General features: G+C 37.6%; 2 protein-coding genes across 3 annotated transcripts in view; both read left to right on the top strand.

Moving 5' to 3' along the window:
* Positions 1-19,957, top strand: part of LOC114467603 (DNA topoisomerase 1) — a 703,770-nt gene that overhangs the window by 114,958 nt on the left and 568,855 nt on the right. The window lies entirely within an intron of this gene.
* Positions 2,648-19,957, top strand: part of kcnd3 (potassium voltage-gated channel, Shal-related subfamily, member 3) — a 156,391-nt gene continuing 139,081 nt past the window's right edge. For both annotated transcript variants that reach the window (XM_028454036.1, XM_028454035.1), the window contains exons 1-2: positions 2,648-2,941; positions 3,697-4,876. In XM_028454036.1, coding sequence (XP_028309837.1) covers positions 3,774-4,876 — 1,103 coding nt within the window. In that variant the 5' untranslated portion in view covers positions 2,648-2,941; positions 3,697-3,773. The remainder of the gene's footprint in view (positions 2,942-3,696; positions 4,877-19,957) is intronic.

The following is a 19,957-nucleotide window of genomic DNA, read 5'->3' as shown; positions in this document are numbered from 1 at the left end:
CATAATTTGACTTAATCAACCAGCTCTGGTTCCTGGGGTATCAGAGTTTACAACACTTCACTCAGAGAAAATGTGAACATCTTGGGAAAAGTGTGCAGGCCAAGACAATTCATTGTCACAGATAAACAAACAATTGTCCATGAGCATGTGGTAAAGAATAACTAAACCCTGAGGTTTTGGCTGACATGTGCCTAGGCTGGTAATATATACAAAAAAGATATGCCCATTCTACTGTGAAAAAATCTCCAAAGAACAGTTTATGCTATGCTAACAACCTATTCTTTATACCGTTCTATTCACAATTCTCTCAATCCAACCTACACAGATGACAGAATGTACAGACCACAGGTGCAAGTTTTTAAAGGAGGGCGGGGCCAACAGTGGTGGTTCATGATGTAAGACGCCTCCAAAACGTCACAAACCACCATCGTTCTCAGCCAATAGCAAAACGTGATCGTTATGGCCAGGTTTCAACCCACAGATGGCAGTCTCTGACATTTTCCCAACAAAATACACCAAATTGAAATACCTTGATGAAAACGTCATGAGCTACTTTATACCAAATATATTTGGTTTCAACAGGAAAAAATGTTTTGGGTTTACATTTTAATAAAATTAGTTCTGTGATGCAGTAATACCATAGCATTTTTGCATGCTCTTTATTTACTGGAATAAAAATATAAGCTATACTATACATTGTAAAGGGTAACTCAAGGACAATGCAAGGTTGGGTTGTCAATTCCTAAAAGTGGTGTGACTGTCAAGATTTGATCAGAATTGAAAATAAAGATGTACTGAAATTAACCCCCACCCCCAAGCCAATCAATCCACATGTATGTTTTGAATGTTAGCTTGCATTCCCTAAAGAATACACAATTTGATCTGATTATTATTCTATGTATATGTAATGTCAACTGACATCCAATCAATCTAGGTCTTTGAAAAGATGGACAGCAGTGCCAGGTAAATGCCTATAGTCAATTTCACTTGTAGGAAGACAGACACTAAGTTTGTATGTTAACAACAGGGCAACTGTAACATTACATGTTGATGAAAGCTATGACTCAAAGTTTCGCAGATCATGGCCCTCTTCGATGAGTCAATATCCATTCTATTCCTGGGGTAAATACAAGATCTCCTTTAGCATTGGCACATGGACCTAAAAATGAGTGTACATACATATATTCATACCATATTTAATGAAGTAAAACATACATACACATTCATCCCTATGTCACGACTCCTCCGTCACCCACTCAAGACAGTAAATAACACATTAATAGATAGACAATCCTAAATTATACCAAGGAAAATAGAGCATTTAAAAAACACATCAACATCAACAAAAAAACCCACCAAGGATGAAAATATACAACTGCAAAGTGGCTTATTAAAAGAGAGAGACAGAGAGAGAAAGAGAGAGAGGCAAACAATAATCAAAAGGTTACAGATTTAAAAGATGCTCACAAAAAATCATGAAATTTCAGAGACCTTTTAAATCCAACCAAAATAAGTTACATTTGGTTATACACAGCTATAATATTTATGTGCAGCATGCGTAAAAGCCAACTTCTGCCTCTGGCCTTTACAATGTGAGGTTCATATGAGCTGCACAGGCATGTGCTATCATCAAATAACCTCAACATGTGTTTTGTTTTTTTTCTCTCTCTTCTCATTAAACTATAACATACCTGCAAGGGAGAAAAAAAAAAAAAAAACTACAGAAACACTGAATAAGTCATTGTGAATTAAAAAATGACAAATACAAGATGGCAGATGTATTAGAGTTTCTGGGTTCAGTAAAGTCACACAAACAATTAAGGGAACTGTGAATTATATTTGTAAAGAATCAATTTATGTTTTTATTACTGTGCATTGTTCCTGTTATGAACATATACTGTATGTATAGGCTACATTGGAGTAACGTAACCTTTTAAATAATACCAATTAAGTAAATAAAATTTAAAAAAATAAATAATAAGGATACAACCGGTTTCCATGTGTTTCCGAGCCGGTGAATAAAGCCCAATAAAACTCTGGAAAACAATAATCAGGAAAAAAAATATTTTCTCCCTGGTAAAGATAGTAGCTCTAACAACATGTACAATGATAAACTTGGTGATATTAGAGCCTGTACATGCAGTACTGGGCAACATTTACTCTGTCTCCAGTATGTCTTCGAAATGTTTCTGAGTATTTCCAGGTTTTTAATATCTCCCTCCAAAAAATAGCATAAAAGGGAACTGGGATTGTTTCCCAATTATTTTTAAATAAATTAAATACATTACTACATATAGTAATAAATTTATCTATACAATTATAAATAAATAAATAAATAAAATCTTTCCAAGTACCACCGGAAATGTGCTCCTGTCCCACTAGGGGTTCGCGTACCCCTGTTTGGGAACACCTGGACTATAACCAATTTCTAGCAATTGTATATGAGAATGTTGGTGTGGTGTTTTTACGGATTTTATTATGTTTTAACTGGCGCATCAAATACATTATTTTTCCTGCGCAGAGAGAGAGAGAGAGAGAGAGAGAGAGAGAGAGAGAGAGAGAGAGAGAGAGAGAGAGAGAGAGGTCCTCCTCCTCCTCCTCCTCCTCCTCCTCCTCCTCCTCCTCCTCCTCCGTATCTTCCTTCCACTCATCCCGAAAAGCCGAGGCTAAAGACGCTGTTCTGGGCAGACTTGTCTCATCTCTCCGCTACATAATGGAAACTGAATGAAAGCAGCTGTGCTCCGTCCGTCAGCGGCACTTTTCCGCTTCCAGCTCAGCCCAGACACGGCTCTCCTCTCCGCTCAACAACTTCTGTTCTGTTCCCGGTTATTTTCCTTCCCTCACACACACGCTTTTAGTGCCACTACGTATTTTACGTCTTGTGATTGAACTGCTGTGAAGGAAGGTCGGATTTCTTCTTTGGATGGATAATTTTGAGTCGGTGAGTTGATGATAAATCGACCCCCTTTGCTTTGGTTCAGTGTAGCGCAGATCCTGTCATCTGTGCTTAGTTTATCCACCTGTTCAGGAAACACCGGGACTATTTTTGTTTACAATTTTTCAGCTATTTTTCTAACTTATTAAGAAGCAGTTCTTATCATCCCATGGTGTGTCACAATATTTGGGACCAAACATTTCTTACTTTGGACTCAACAGGTTTTGTATAGTCTCACTCTACGAGTCCATAATAGAAACACCATAGTTGTTATGCATGTTGTTTTTTTTGTTTTGTTTTTTAAATCTTTTTTTTAAAATTATTTTTATATGCATTATTATAATGTATTTCTTTTTTTTTTTTTCTTAAATACTTGCCTATTTTAGCTTTGAGAATGATTCCTTATTACTTAGGAAGTGGAGAATAATAAGTCCTTGAAGTAATTATAAACCATTTGTGGCTGACTGGAAGTGCACCCTGTTACTGTAATCCCATTGAATTTAACTATATCAAATAGAAATGCACTTTAAGTATTACATGCATTGGCCTCTCATCTATATGTAATGGTAAATTTCATTTTCTTAAAAGATATATGGTTTTGCTCTCAGTCAGTCAACTCATATCCATGTCCTATTCTTCTCAGTTGTTCATAGCTGGACTGCCAACTTCAGTCTTTTCTCATTATTTCAATTCATGTATCTTATTCTCTTTCTTATATTTGTTTTCTGCCATTATATACCCTCTACCTTTTCTCTTGCCAGATGGTGGTCGAGCTGATGTCAAGCTGGTTGTGAAGGCGCTTTACTTGTTCCTCCCTACGCCCCAAGCCGGATACAGCATGGCGGCGGGAGTTGCAGCTTGGCTTCCCTTTGCCAGGGCGGCAGCGATTGGCTGGATGCCCGTCGCAAATATGCCAATGCCTGTAGCACCCTCTGAAAAGAACAAGAGGCAGGATGAGTTAATAATTCTAAACGTCAGTGGGCGACGTTTTCAGACATGGAGAAACACACTGGACCGCTATCCAGACACCCTGCTGGGAAGTTCCGAAAAGGAGTTCTTCTACAACGAAGAGTCCAAAGAATACTTTTTCGACCGAGATCCAGACGTGTTTCGTAGTGTGCTTAACTTCTACCGCACAGGCAAGCTCCACTTCCCACGTTACGAGTGTATCACCTCCTATGATGAGGAGCTAGCATTCTTTGGCATCATCCCAGAGATTATTGGCGATTGCTGCTATGAAGAGTACAAGGACAGGAAGAGGGAGAATGCTGAGCGTCTGATGGATGACCAGGAGGACAACAAGGATGCCAAGCTTCCCAACATGACCTTCAGAGAGACCATGTGGCGAGCTTTTGAGAATCCTCACACCTCCACCATGGCACTTGTCTTCTACTACGTCACTGGTTTCTTCATTGCAGTTTCTGTTATTACCAATGTGGTAGAGACAGTTCCCTGTGGCTCATCACCCAATCAGAAGGAAGTGCCATGTGGCGAGCGCTACACCGTGGCCTTTTTTTGCATGGACACGGCCTGTGTCATGATTTTCACCGTGGAGTACCTAATGCGACTGTTTGCTGCGCCTAGCCGCTACCGCTTCATGAGATCGGTCATGAGCATCATCGATGTTGTGGCCATCCTACCGTACTACATTGGCCTAGTGATGACTGACAACGAGGATGTGAGCGGCGCTTTTGTGACACTCCGAGTTTTCCGCGTGTTCCGTATATTCAAGTTCTCCCGTCACTCGCAGGGCCTGCGCATCTTGGGCTACACACTGAAAAGTTGTGCCTCTGAGCTGGGCTTCCTGCTCTTTTCCCTCACTATGGCCATAATTATCTTTGCGACGGTCATGTTCTACGCAGAGAAGGGTTCAAGCTCAAGCAAATTCACCAGCATCCCTGCCTCCTTCTGGTACACCATTGTTACTATGACAACACTTGGGTAAGAGCAGAATAAATTCCTCTTTAATCTGGTTGTGTGTGTTGTGTACGTATGTGTTTACTTACATACGTAATTAGCAAAGTAAAAGCGTGTATGCCACTGAACCCAAAACTGTGTAAGAACTCAGTGGCACTCTTTCTAAGTTGTTATCTGCAGCCTTTATACATAATGGTGCAGAATTTGCATAGAAAGTACAAAGAAAGGCCACTCTTCTGTTGACTGTGCTCTCTGTGTTTTCACTGCTGGGAAACCATCAGGATATTATCCCTCAGTAATGATTGCGCTATTGCCTAGTCCTCATTCATCTCAGATAAGAGAAGAGAGAGGGAGATGTTGAGTCGGTGGTAAGTTAAAAGCATCTTTGTAAACCAAAACATCAGTGAGAAAGTATACCATTAGTTTCCTCTCTTACTTGCCCTGTGGTAAACAACGTTGCACATTTGGAACAAACCAATACACTGGCTTCACATTGAGAGTTTGCTTCCTTCTTAACTCTCAGTTGCCGTGAAGGGTATTGTGGCTCTCTATCGCCACAGTTACATGATGTTTTTTTAATTTGGAATTAGTTATTAAAGTGTTCTGCTTCGTGTATCACGTCTATCAGGAGATTGTATATTTTGATTGTAGTTTTAAAACAACAGCTCGACAATAACACACTTTGGTCCACGGAGCGGAAGGGAGATAGGACTTAATCACCAGTAAATAAAGCCCAGTAAAACACCAGAAAACAATCACCAGCAATAAATAGTTGCTTCCTGGTAAACATAGTAGGTCTAACCACTGGTATAATGATAAACTTGGTGATATTACAGCCTGTGCAGCAGTATGGGGATGCATTTACTCCATCTCCGGGTCTTAGTATCACCCGTCCGATGAAGCCGTTCCGTTTGCTGATCTCCATGTGTGTGATAATTTCATGTGTCATTATATCCATGTCTTATGAGGCTCTTATTAAATAGTGTCGGCTCTATTCCGGGCCACCATGTTGGATTATGTTGTCACCCAAGTCATCGCCGCAAGTCACACATGCACAGAACAACCGGAATTAACCTCAAGCGGAATTAGGTGTTGTTAACTGTTTACAAGAAGTAGGAATTATTTATTTTGGAATTAAAAAAGGAATAAACCAGCCACCTAATTCAGAATAAAAATTAGCATTAGGAATTAAGTGTTTACCAAGTCAGGTTAAAAAGGAATTAACTTTTATTCCGCTTTGAAGAGGAATTAAAGCTCCCATGTAAACGTGGCCTGTATGTGCAATATCCATACAGTGTCCATCTTAACAATCCAGGTTCTTGCAGTGACTGTTATTGTTATAAAGTATAGTTTTATTGCCTATACCTGTTTCTATCATTCATGGAAAGACCAGCTAACCTGAAGCCTAAGGCAGTTGCAATATCATTTTCCAATGTCATGTTAAGTTCTGAAAGATTGACATAATTTGTAAAATTGATGGTCTTCATCTTGAAGTTACTCTGCCAGTAATTTCATAACAGTCCTTGGAGTTTCACTGACATCAATCTTGAATTCTTCACCTGCGCATTTATGTGATGCAGTACAACTGGGCTTAATGATGATGTGTTTTATGAGTGTCCCCTGTGGTTGATATGTGACTCAGACTGAGAGGCTGTCAAATTGCAGTATCTTGTTAAATGTCACGATCAAGGATGCCATAAATGACTGAGATCATTGCTGACACACTTGGCAACCAGTCATTGTGGTCTGCCATTCATGTCCTGCACAGCTTATCTGTTGTTCAGATTTTCAGCTCTGGCTTTTCTTTTTCTTTTCCCCTTTTTTTTTGTTTGCAGGCGGACAAATACTTCTTGAACTGTAGGAAATAAAAGCTATCATGGGCTTTGCTTTTTGCTCAGCAGCTTTTTGGACTGAATTCGTTTAAGGTCCATTTATTTTTCCACCTGAAAAGGTGAAGCGATCTCCTGTTGCTTTTACTGTGTTTGTGGTGTGTACGATGTGTGTGTTTTAAGAGGAAAGTCATCAATAAAGCAAGGGCCAGAAGTGGGTGTCAGAGTGAGTAATGATGTGGCTAGCGACATTTGCTGACTAATGTAAACCTGCTTGATATCCCTTCTTCTCATTGTTCACGTCATAAAGGTACAGACACACGAACAGAGACACATGAATAAACTTAATTTTGAACGTGTATAAAAATTATTTTGAAAAATATTTTAAAAAATATCAAAATAACCATGATTATAAATGTTTTCTTTGTTATTTTTACTTTCTCCTGCGTCCGGAATTGGATGCTCCCAAGCAGTGATTGTCAACTGGTGGGTCGGAACCCAAATGTGGGTCGCTGACAGGGTGTAGGGCTGCACATTTAATTGAATTTTAATCGTGATCACAATTTTGGTTGCCACGATTAAATGAACCTGAGTGTCAGCAATATTTACATTTAAAATGTGGGCTCTGCTACATATCAAATCAGGCACTTTTTTAACCATTAGTCAGCAGCAGCTTTGAGCCATTTGGTGGATTAATGAGAGCTGTGATCTGTAATTGTTTGCATTGAGTTGCATTTTGTGAAAGCACTCTGTAATAGTGTATTTATTCCATTAATTCTTGGTATATTTAAAAATTTTGGGTTAATTTCTTTTTTTTTTTGGTATCATTTGTATTTTAAAGTAGTGCCAAAGAAATGCAGATTTTCCCCTAACATAATAAATAATTGTGATTATAATCATGAATACAATATTGATAAAAAATAATCGTGATTATCATTTTGGCCATAATCGTGCACCTAACTGGGTGGGTCGTGGACAGCTGGTACTAAATGTCTCTCATGTTGGTCTTGTCTTTTGTTTTGAAAGAAACGTGTTTCTTTTGACAGGCATGCTGCGAAATGCATGTTGCACATGAACATATGTAGATTTATGTTTTTAAAAAAAGATTTTGAAAAAACTAAATTTGGTTAGAATAATTCTAAAAAAAAAAAAAAAAAAAAAAAAAAAAAAAAAAGGGAAGCAATTTAATGACTGTAGCAAAATATGGGTCTCAGAGTGAGACCAGTTGAGAACCCCTGCTCTAAAGGGCAGGATTTTGCCCCCAGGCCTTGAGTTTGACACGTGGTAAAAATGCTTAAAGGTCATGTGTAGTCTCTTGATGTGTCTTCTGTGCATAGTTTTACAAGTTACGGATTCACTAACTTCTTCTTTCTAATTTTTTTTTTTTACACAGTCTAACCCTTCCTTGCCTTTGTACTCAAGAATACGTATTTCAACTATCTCCTGTGCTAGAATTTATTCTCCTCTTTGTAAGAAAAGATGAAAGTCAGTTCTCACAGACAACATTTTCTCTGACTTCTTGTGTTCTTGTTGAAAAGCCTCTGGGCCCATAGTTTCTACGCTTTTGTGTCTGCCTCTGATCGGGGAGCTTTGCATATCAGCTGCAGTCTCATGTTTAATGTACTGCTAACTTCCCAGCTTTAACCCCATTTTGTTGCTGCTTTAAGATATGTTGTCTTTGTTTACACAGCTAAGTGTGCGCGACTAAATTTGCACATTAGAGTTATGACGCACTGGGAAAAAAAAAAAAAGGTGATTTATCTCAATGTGCTTATCCTAGCCCGCTGTGGCTTTTGAGTGCTTTGTTGATCTACCAATAATCCAGCCTCTATCAAAATCCTCAAATCCCTTGAAATTGCAGGTAAACAGCATTTTTAAGTGCACCTCTCCTTTTGCCATTAGAAGTTTTGGAAATGGCAAATATTCTTTCAAAAATAAGAGACTGTGTTGTTTGTGCATCTTAGTCTTTATTATTTAGAAATGGAAACAACAGCAAATACGTTGCAGTGGATTTGTGGTGCGCCAAGATACACATATAAAGAAAGGTCATCAAATACTGTATAGATGTGCTGGTTTTAAACTTGCACCTTGTGTGGGGCACCTGAACAAAGAAAAGTTGTACCCCTCCAATGAGTAGCTGTCTGCCCTCCTTAGAACCTTGCACTCACTCTATAGCAGGGCTAAAAAGCATAGCACAAATCCTTCCAATAAGACAGACAGGCAGACAGAATTCCCAACAAGTAAAAGGCTTTACCAAATCAGGGGGAAAAATAAGCAAAGAGACCTGTGAGGGATTTTTGAATCTGAGTTATTAAACAAATGAATTTTGACCATTTGAGTGATGATAACAGCATTTGTTAGATTTTGTTGAACCCTTTTGATATTATCTGAGAGAGGGTGAGAGTGTATGGTGTATGATTTTTGGTATAATGACAAAATCTCCTTTTGAGTAATATTAATCATTGTACCTTTTGTGTTTTCTCTGCCCTGGTCACTAATACGATACAGAAACATGTAGAATGTCAACTTTATTGTCAGTAGACATCGAATCACCTGCGTTATTTTGAATCTGAAATAGCAGAAGAGGTTAGCGTCGATGGCTTAATGCAAAAATGTTGTAGGTTAAAGTCAGTACAATATCCCTGAGTAAGCATGGGTTTTCTCCTCGTACTTTATGTTATAGCCGGCTCACATGTGTCAAACTCAAGGCCCGGGGTTCAAATTCACTAATTTGACCCTCGGGAGAAAGTGAAAATGACAGAAAACAATAATCATTGTGTAAATTACCACATAATTCAGCTGTTGATATTTCAGCCACTCCAAATACATACAGTCTATAGCTGCATTTCCATTACCCTTGGAAATGCGCAAAATCTAAATAGCGCTATAAAAATTGGTGATGGAAACACCTGAATTTCCAAAAATCACTCAAATATCGCTAAAAAGGTTTTACGCTTTCATTAGTGGTTATTTCCGACATTTCGATATGGAAATGCATCACAAAAACGCCATGGAAACACTTTTTTCGCAAACACGTCATAGATTGTGACGTAACTAGTCACATGACCACTGCTCTCCGAGAAAACATGGCGTGGTACTGTACATAGGGATGTCCAGATACAACTTTTTTCATTTCCGATATGATACCGATATTACAGCCTTGCATATGGGTCAATACCGATATTGATCTGATACGATATCAGCCCGAATCATACATACTTTTGTTACTTATTTTGTAGTGTGGAATGTTAGAAAAGGCTTAATCAAGTGATGTTACTCAAACAGAGCAATAGTCAGCAAGAGTAGGTTATTATTTTGTTGAAGTGTGAACCACAGTCACCCATGCATAGAAGTGCTGGAGCGGAAAATTTGATTGGAAAAGCTTATATTGGTGATTATAGATGCAGTCCGATAAAATCCGATATTTGTTTTCTGGCTGATATCGGACCGATAGCCAATATCAATATTGGATCAGGACACCTCTAGTGGTACATGTAAACAGAAGAGGAGACTGGGACATTTCGAACCATTATACTTTAAAATTATTACTGCCACATTAGACGTGAAACAACAAAGGAATACGGAGAGTTATAAGTAGGTTCTGAGAATCTGTCTTTCTGTAGCAAAGTCTCGTTTGATGAGATGTCATGGAAGTGACGAGGCACCTGCCCAAAGCGTCGTTCAATGGAAGCGCAATTATATTTTTTTCGACATAGAAATGTCGCTTTTATTTTGCAAAAATCTGCAATTGAAACCCAGCTAATGACACTACAATATTTGAAGGGACTGAGTGTTTTTCCTGTGCTTTTATCAGATGACTTCAGTCATTTCTATATGTAAATTGTGAAAAGAACTCATGTTTCTAAAATCTATAGCAATTTCTCACAAACAATCCCATAACAAGTACGCAAATGTTTGTCCCAAAATCGAGGAATTCTGAAGTGAAGATCTTGATATTTGTCACTTAATCCTAGGATAACGTTAGTTTCTTAAATACTTCACATATATTTGATATGTGGAAGTGCAAAGGATTATGATGATGAAATTACTTTTCTGTCCCCACCAAAAATCTGTGGCCCACTTTCGATCAAACTGTTGTGTATTTATTGAGCCCGTTAATGAAAATGAGTCTGACACCCCTGGTATAGATGCTATATGTATTAAAAAAAATGTGTTGTACTTCTTAAATAAACTAAATAGCAGTTTCTTTCTATAGACCAATGTCAAATGCCTGTTTGTTAGGTTGACTGAAGTTTCTAAATGAGAGTTCATGTGCACGTGAGAGTTTGTGTCATAAGGATGAAGGGTAAGATTTTAGCAGGCTACAACTTTAGATAAAGATAATAGATATAGAAGATTGTATAGTTTGATTATTAAACAGTCACGCAGTCAATTAAAATTCCTGCTTTTTTTTTTAAGTGTACACTAACCATCCATATCTTTACTACCTCATGTTGGTCTCTTGCTGTGAATACTGTCCCTCTGGCATTCATTTTACACAAATTGATGATAACCTGTTCTCGTTCAAAGAGGCAGTGGTGTTTGAGTGCTGTCTGAATTTGTTATTTCTCCTAACTATTTAGAATATTCATCTCTTAGTTTTGGTGTTATTTATTTTAGTGCTATCGGAGATGTTTTGAAGTCAACCTAGATCACAACAGGTGTATTGATTTTGTGGTGTTTCCTTTAAAATGGAGTTCTGCAGTTAGAAATCCCAACCCATCAACACTGTCTGCTGCCAATGAACAATGAGAAATCCAAGGGTTTTTCTTCATCTGACAGAGGCAGCCAAGCTTCTACGAGCAGTATAGAAAATGATCATAGGCCTGTAAATAGAAAGCTATAAATAGCTCTCCCAGGCAATACTACATATACAGTATGTTACTCTATTTGTTATATTATTGTGAGCTTGATTACTTCCCTGGCCCCTCTCATGGCTCTTCATCCAGTGAGGGGCTCAATCGAAGGAATCGCTACCGAAGGCCATTATCTACAGTATCACTTTATTATCATGTTGTAGGGCTGTACGATTTTGGCAAAAAAAAAAAACTAATTGCAATTTTTCTGACAGATATTGCGATTCGATTTACAATTTTTAAAGATATTTTATTTAAATGCATTTGCATTTTATTTTTTTCCAAATTCCATTTTTATTTAATTTTTTCGTAATTCTGTGTTTTCCTCATTCATTTTTTGAAATTCCGTTTTTTTTTTTTAGAAATAATAATCAATTTTTTTCAGAAAATATTAGTTTTTACACGTGTGAGGAAACAAAATGACAAATTAAAAAAAAAAAAAAAAAAAAAAAATAACTACACAAAAACATATGTCAAAAATAAGAATGTAATTTAAAATAATGAGTAAGATACAATTAAAAGGTAACTATAAGTTGTACTGACGTGGATTGTTCTGACTGCTCCTTTTTTAATTATTCATGTCATATAAAGATGTATGAGAGCAACATTAATGTCACCCAATTTCCCCTCAGGGATCAATGGTTCCTGAATCTGAGCAGGTTTATTGATTACATTTTGATCAACTTAATTTAAATTATCCTGATGACATCATTCCATACGGTAATGATTAAACAAAAACAAATGGATGCAAGGAGACATCAGCGCTATATACATATAAAGTTCAATCGAATTGAATTGAACATACATATCACTCGTATTATGGAGAGGTTTGGTTATCGCAGAAGTGAAAACCTCAATATGGATGGGATTAAGGTTAATCGTTCAGCGATACCATGCTGTATTATGAGAATGAAAATCTTTTTGTTAAATTACAGGGACAAACATTGTGCTGATTTGTCTCTGCAAACCTGCAGCTGTTAAGGCATAATTCTCATTTTCAACACCCTGTAAATGTGGCCTGTTTTAATGTAACCTTTATGTCCTTGCCTCTCGTTTTCATTATTAGGCCATTCCAGTTGGAGAGGTATCGTGTAGATAAGAGCTTAGAGTGTGTGCTTGTTGTGTTGTAGTCATTAGCATAGCTATGGCTGGGTGTGATTAACATCCTTATCAAAGGCTGGCTCTTTTTGATCACTGTGCCTTAAGGATCAATGCAGTGCTCTCCGTCTCCCAGACAACACGAAACCTTTTACACTTAACTGTATGCTACGGTGCAGGGTTTTTAAGTGCATGTGTCATGTCGTTGTTGATAGTAAGACTGCATGCAGGATTATGTGCGTATGTTCCAGTGAGTGTAGTAATATGTGCGGTCTCTTTTGTGTCCACTCTTTTGTCCGTGAACTCTGGTTTATTAAGCTTTTACTTTCAGCAGCGTCTGCAAAATGATGATCAATGAAGAATGAGCAAGTATTGATTTGGTTAACAGAGAAATATGTGTCGTCTATTATCGGTGCTAATAACTGTACTGGGAACTCAAAGAATGACTGAAATTTTGCACCTAATTGTGATCTCATTGACCCATCATCTAGGCTTTATGTGCAGTTGTGGCAGTAATCGGTGATTTAGGGATAAAATATGATCTTTATAATACATTTTTCAACTTAATGCCAGAAGTCACGTGAATTATACCCAAGTACTTCATTTGAGTGTGCAAAATGGACATACAGTACATACCCTGAAGGTTTTCCAAGGGCAATTGATTAATGCTTTTTATTTAACACTAAGAAACGTAAGAAGTGAGCTAATAGCCTTATTATCTAGAGCAGGAGTGAATTTGTTTGCATCAAAATAGCATACACAGCAAAATATTCAATGCATACAATAAATCACACATTACTCTGGTATCTTAAATAAAGTTGTTACAGGCGACATTTACATGTGTTTTCACATGGTTACTTATAAGTCCTTCAATCTTTGTATAACCTACTTAGTGCATATACAGTAGGGGTGTCCCGATCCAATATCGATATTGGATATTGGTCCGATATTAGCCTGAAAACAAATATCAGATATCAGATTCAAATTTCCAGATTTTTCAATTTAAAAAAATAAATTATTTATTTTATTCAATTGTAGAATACTGTAGCTATTATGTTGAAGATTAAAAAATATATAACTAATTGGGTAATAATAAATGTCAGTTTTTTCTCATACTGTTGCTGACTATTGTTCTTTGAGGATCATCACTTGATCAAGCCTTTTCTAACATTCCACACTATAAATAAAGTAATTATTTTTTATTAAAGAAAAGAGAGAGATAGAGAAAAAAAAAGTATGCATAATTCATGCTGATATCGGATCAGCCGATACGCAAGGCTGCAGTATCGGTATCATATCAGAAATGAAAAAGTTGTATCGGGACATCACTAATATACGGTATACAGTATGTGGGCTAATTGTACTCAAACAGTAAAGTTCACTGAAGGGGTAATAGTGCAAGAAATAAAGTCAATTCCATTGTCCTAAACTAATTTGAGCCTAAACAGCTTAATCCAGCCAGCCACCCATGTTTGAAAATGAAGACCCGAAATATTTTTTTAGTTTGCTTTAGATACACATTTGCATTTGCCATGCCTTGACTGGATGGATTATATGCAGTAAAAGACAGATTTCTGTCTATTATTGCATAATCATAATCATATTAGTCCACTTCAGTTCCTATATAATACCCAGATTAACTGGGTAATGTGTAGCTAATTGATTTCTTTGCATTTCAGTTATTATCTGTCATTACAGTATGTCTTCAACCTCTCAGCTTCTTGTGAGCCGCATGAGCAAAAGGATGCAAGTCTGTATTGCAACTTGATTTAGAGCACATTTTAACACAATATTTGCCTTGGATAGTATGACTTATGCAGACATCTTTAATCATTAAAATGGAATTTAAACCAGAAGATCAACTAACAACAATAATCACTATAAATGTGTATACAAAATGTACACACTGAGAATTCATTTTTTTTTCTTTATTAAGTGATATTTTTAGGCTTGCGCTGATGAAAAGAAACCGCCGCCAAGCACCAAATATCCTCTTTGGCAGATATTGCCACTTACTGTACAGTATCTGGATCAGTGATCCTCATGGTTCCATCATTATTCACACTTTAAAGGCTTGGAAGAATTTCATATCCTCATTAATAATGGTGCAATAGGTCCAAATGTATATGTCAGTAATTTAGGAACCAACCTAACATAATTGAGTGAAATTTCATAAAGATCAGTCAATTACGAACCAGTATATGAATTTTTGATATTCCGCCAATGATTGGCCAAGAAACTGATCCAGAATTAGTTTATTGATCCGGATCCCCTCAAAAATTTGATGGAATCTTCTACGGTGTAAGGTCTATCTTTGGTTAAAACATTGTCAAAATCCATTAAAGGTCCCATGTCATGCTATTTTCTCCATTTGTTCTAAGAACCCCAAAAACATAGTATTTGAGGTTTATTTTCCCAAACTCGTCTGTTTTCCACAGTTTTAGCCTCTGAAAAGTCACTTTCTGAGCAACTCTACACAAACAGGCTGATTTGCGGCCTACTTATGCATATTCATGAGTGGGCGTGTCTATAGACGGAACACTGACTTCCTCCTCCCCACACAGTGACGTAGGGCCAGAGGACGACCCGCCCTCCTCTCACCCACTCCGTAGCAGAGCTCATGCTGCTTTATAAACACGAGACAGAGCGTGGGGGCGGGGCATTCGCCGGTACATTCAAAGACTGTAGAAAAACATACCAAAAGCACTGCGCAAAGGATGCTGGAAACCTTTGTGGGCGTGTTTGTTTGTCAATCAGTGCTATTTGGGCAGAGAGCTGCCCAAATAGCACTTTTAAAATGTTTAAAGCACAGAAAAGTCCATTTAGCTTAACATGGGCCCTTGCACAACAGACAAGCAAACAAACAATTAATTGCCTGTGAAATTATTACCTCTTTGATGGAGGTCGAAAATGTAAAATTCAAAGCTTTGATTATCCAAAGTCAGAGGACAATGGTTTGAGATGAGAGAAAAGCTATGTATATTACAGATTTATATTTAACATGACAATGACTTATTTTTTATGACATTTAACTTCAATGGTCAAAAGACCAATTCAATGCAGTACCTTTGGGATGTGGTGGAATGGGACATTCAACTTGAACTGCTAAAGTTCAACATTCAATTTACCAAAGGGTCTATGGCTTAGGGGCCCATGGAGCTTTGGAGTTTAACCTTATCCGACCCGTTCCGTAAACCAGTGACTGACTCATGCATGTTTTAAAGCCTATGAATAGAGAAGAGTTCACTCCACAATGGAAAAGCAGACAGGGTCAAAAATTCTTTTTTTAGTCTGAAGGTTTGCCAATGCTTTTTTTCTTCACATTCTAGTTTTTTGCAGCAATCAGCTCTGTCAGTTGTGTAGTACCAGTATGTCTACAGTGTAAACCTCATACATAATAGTTAGAATCAGTCGTCAAAGCCAAAGAACATGGAATAGCACACTTTACCTCTGGACCTAAACATTATTTATATCCCTGTGAAGAATAAGAGACACTGTTATGTCATAAAGCCATTTCATTTCCTGCTGACCCTACAGTGGAGAGTGTGAGTATATTAAAAAGCTCCAGCTCCATCAAGCTTACCTTTGGCCTTACAATAGTTCATTCACTTTATTGACCTTCATTTAAACCCATTGGCACTGAAATATTTATTATGGACATGCACAAATACAGAAAATCATTTATGGAACTGGCTGATCTAAACTCTGACCCAGCAGCTGTTTAACTTGCTGAGTTTGTCTTTCCTGATTTGTTCTCCTGTCTACCTCCCTCTGCTTCCTACAGAAGGAAGGAAGACAATAACCGTGCACTCTGACCTTTAACCCCCTTTCCTTTGATATAAGCAAGAACAACAGAAAAAAAATCATGTAACACTATAGAAATGTCAGAACTTGGCATCACCCCTACCCCATTTTTAGCCATTTTATCTCGCGTTTCATTGGTACATTCTTTTCCAACAAAGAATTCTTGATACAGAATACATTGTGTGGCTCATGTTATTACAACTATATGGTTAATTCATTTATCTGGTTTACCATTGAGCGTAGAGAAGTGTTACCTAAATGTAATTGTATATATTAGGACTTGTGTTCCACCCTAGCAGTGTTTTCCGACAGGGCGCAGTATACGTAACAGGCGAGTAAATTATTTTCTGAAATTATAAAACAATTTCCTCTGTCATTAGACGGGTCTGCGCTAAAGGGGATATTTGTGCTCAATAGTTGGGTTAACTCAAACCGCAATAAGCTACAGTTCAAACCACACTATCAGAGCTTAATGTATAGATTCACTGGTACAGCCTGTGCTTCCTCTGTAATGAGGTCTTGTCAAATAACTCAGCAAAACATTTAAACTGCTGCAGCATCAAAGCACCAAGCACACAGGACCGACTGAGACACTGAGCACCACAGTTGTTTGACTAAGGGAGGTCAGACAATAATAACGCTACAAGTGTGTTTTTCAAAGCACTACAGGTGTCTTACAACACTGCTTGCGGCTAAATCATTAAAAAAAAAAAAAAAAAACCTGACTTAATTAATGATGATCTCCTCCTCCTGTAGAGATAGTTTTAGATGAAACTATGATATACAAAACAAAGCACTAGACACAATGTCAATGATGTTGTCCCAGCCGACTCAAGATATATTTACTAATGTAGGGCTTCTGATTTTTCTCTTCATTTTTCTGGCATGATATACTTTTTCATTTCAGTTTTGTAATATTTCCCTATCTAGATTACATTAATTGCTACAAACTTCCCCAAATCATTCCAAACATACGAAATAGAATAGGGTTAAACCTGGGGTACTTAAATTATTTTCTTTAATTAAAAAAAGATTCTTATTAGCATCATATAGTATATCGTAAAAGTAATCCTTCGTATGTCTGCATGCTGTCTGTGCCTTATAATTGATTATTTTAGTTAATAAAACCCTGGAAGACAAAGTCTTGGTGGTCACCTCCTCCAGCTCCAATCACAGGATTTAGAGAAAGGAGGGGTGAGCAGAGCCCACGAAGGAGCCTCCTCATTGGCTGCTGCGATATAGTGAAGCGCGTGCACGGTGCAAACTTGTTTTCAGTCTTGGACTAGCTTGGCTGTTTTCCTTCTAGACAGGTAATCTAATGTTCCATTTTCCTATTATTTGTGTGCATCCTTTTGCATGGTGACGTGTTTTATTGGTAGTGCACGTTCAGCTCTCGTGCGCGATTTTGTGCACTTCAAGAGAGGAAGAGACTGGGAGGGATTATCAGTGTGTGGGACGGGATTTACGGTTCAAATTCAGCCATGCCCCTCTGTCATGATTCAAGAATCAGATGTCAGAGTGCAGCTTTAATAGAGTGAACTACTGTTGTTAATTTTACATTTATATCCTTCAGATGATATACAAAGTTGGGATGGTTACACTGAAATTATGCGAGATGATTAACGGGCGATGTTAGCCACGCTGCTAGGGGAAAAATACCATGGAAAGGTGTGATCTGGTTCGAAAACATTAGTTTGTTCATCACAACACATTAAAAACAATTCAGATGAAGCTCTGCATTAAGATTGTGCAATAAATCGTCATTCATGATATATTGTCAAAAACATTCTCACCGGTAAGAATATGTCACAATAAATGCCCATGTCGGAAATTAGCGAGGGCCACGGGCCATTTGTCCCTCAATTTAGCCAAGAATGCCCCTAAAAACCTTGTTGCAGGAGACAAAACTGCCCACAAGTTTGTTGTCAACAACTTATTATTCTCTGGAGCGGCGCGCTATTCACGGCAGCTCCGCTGCAAAGCCTCCACGGTGTGCACCACAGACGCTCCCGCCCCCAGCCCTCACACACACAGAGATGGCGGTGCTCGTCTCAGTTACCTGAAGCTGCCGTGCTGCGATACAACACAGACCGCAACTTGGTTAAAACCAGATAACCATCCAACAAGGTGAACCAATCCAAGTTCCTCCGTCAGATCCACCCATTGTTCCACAAACAGAGATGAACCCGCAGCAACGATTGTGAACTGGAAACTCAACTAAAGCTAACTAAGCTAAGCTAACCCATCGACACACAGACTGGGCTAAGAGCTAATGCTAACCACTCCATATAAGCAATAGACCAAGTAAAAAGAACACGTCTTACTGTCATAAAGCCACAGAGAGCCACCGTATGGAAGGATAAAAACTAAACATGTCACACATTGTGTGAAATAAATGTTTGTATAAATACTAATGTCACTATTCAATATTTTTTTTATTATATTTCACATGTTCACAAGACAACGCAGGTTCCATTAGACTAATGTAACTATTGAGATTATTGCACCTAAATATTCTGAATGATTAAATCATCAAGCTTGATCTGGTTTAATCATAGGAAATCAGAGTTATGTATCAATCATAACTCATTTTAAGTCAGGAAATAAATTAATTACATACAATAACACTAATAGAGTGACCCACATGCACTAATATATTCCATAAAATATCAGCTCATGAACTGTTTGAGTCAGCAGCTATTGTAGCCTTTTCTAATGTGTCTAGTGTTGATGTATTCACATTTATTTGTGTTTGTAAGGAACCTGTTTACACTTAAAGTGTAAATACCAGAAATTATTGTGATCATTTTTTTTACTTTATATCGCCCATCCCTACTCTGCATACTGCCATTTAATGTTGGAGCTTGATATGAAATAAAGAGAGAGAGAGAGAAAAAGAAAGGGATGCATTGCTTTTTCCGTGTCAGATTGATTTTTCTGCTGCAAAACATTAATTCTGTTTTTTCTGTCCGTTTTCTGCGATCACAGAAAATCTGAGGCACTAATATATTGTCAGATAAGAGGGGGGTAAACTGCAGCAAGCTGTTTAGATCGATGTGAGCAGAAAAGCTTCTGGCTTTTGTTCATTACAAAGATGTGTTGGGCACATATGTCCAGCATATTATTGCAAAAAAGCTGCTAAGGAAGAAAAATTCCAGGTGATTTTTTTTTTTTCTCACAGAATATGATCTGCCATGTAAATCCTGGAGCCATAAATACACTGATGATAAGAGCAGTGAAGAGATGGATTGGCCATGTTGAAATAAAGCCAATTCTGACTTTCAATGGGTGCAATATACAGTATGTATGAAGAATGCTAAAATTGCATTCAAACCTATCAAAGCTTGTAAAAACCTGGTGAGACGTAAAGGAGCATAGGGCGGGATTTTAGAAAAAATAAACATTCATTTTAAGTTTTTTCTATGCTAAAGGGTGATGAAGTGCTCTAAACCAAAGAGAATGAGTCCACACACATTTCTACCTATTGCCTTGAAAAGATTGTGATACACTCTGTACTG

This window comes from Gouania willdenowi, chromosome 7 (assembly GCF_900634775.1).
Source record: "Gouania willdenowi chromosome 7, fGouWil2.1, whole genome shotgun sequence".
Lineage (NCBI taxonomy): Eukaryota > Metazoa > Chordata > Actinopteri > Blenniiformes > Gobiesocidae > Gouania > Gouania willdenowi.
This window is presented reverse-complemented; position numbering and strand designations above follow the sequence as displayed.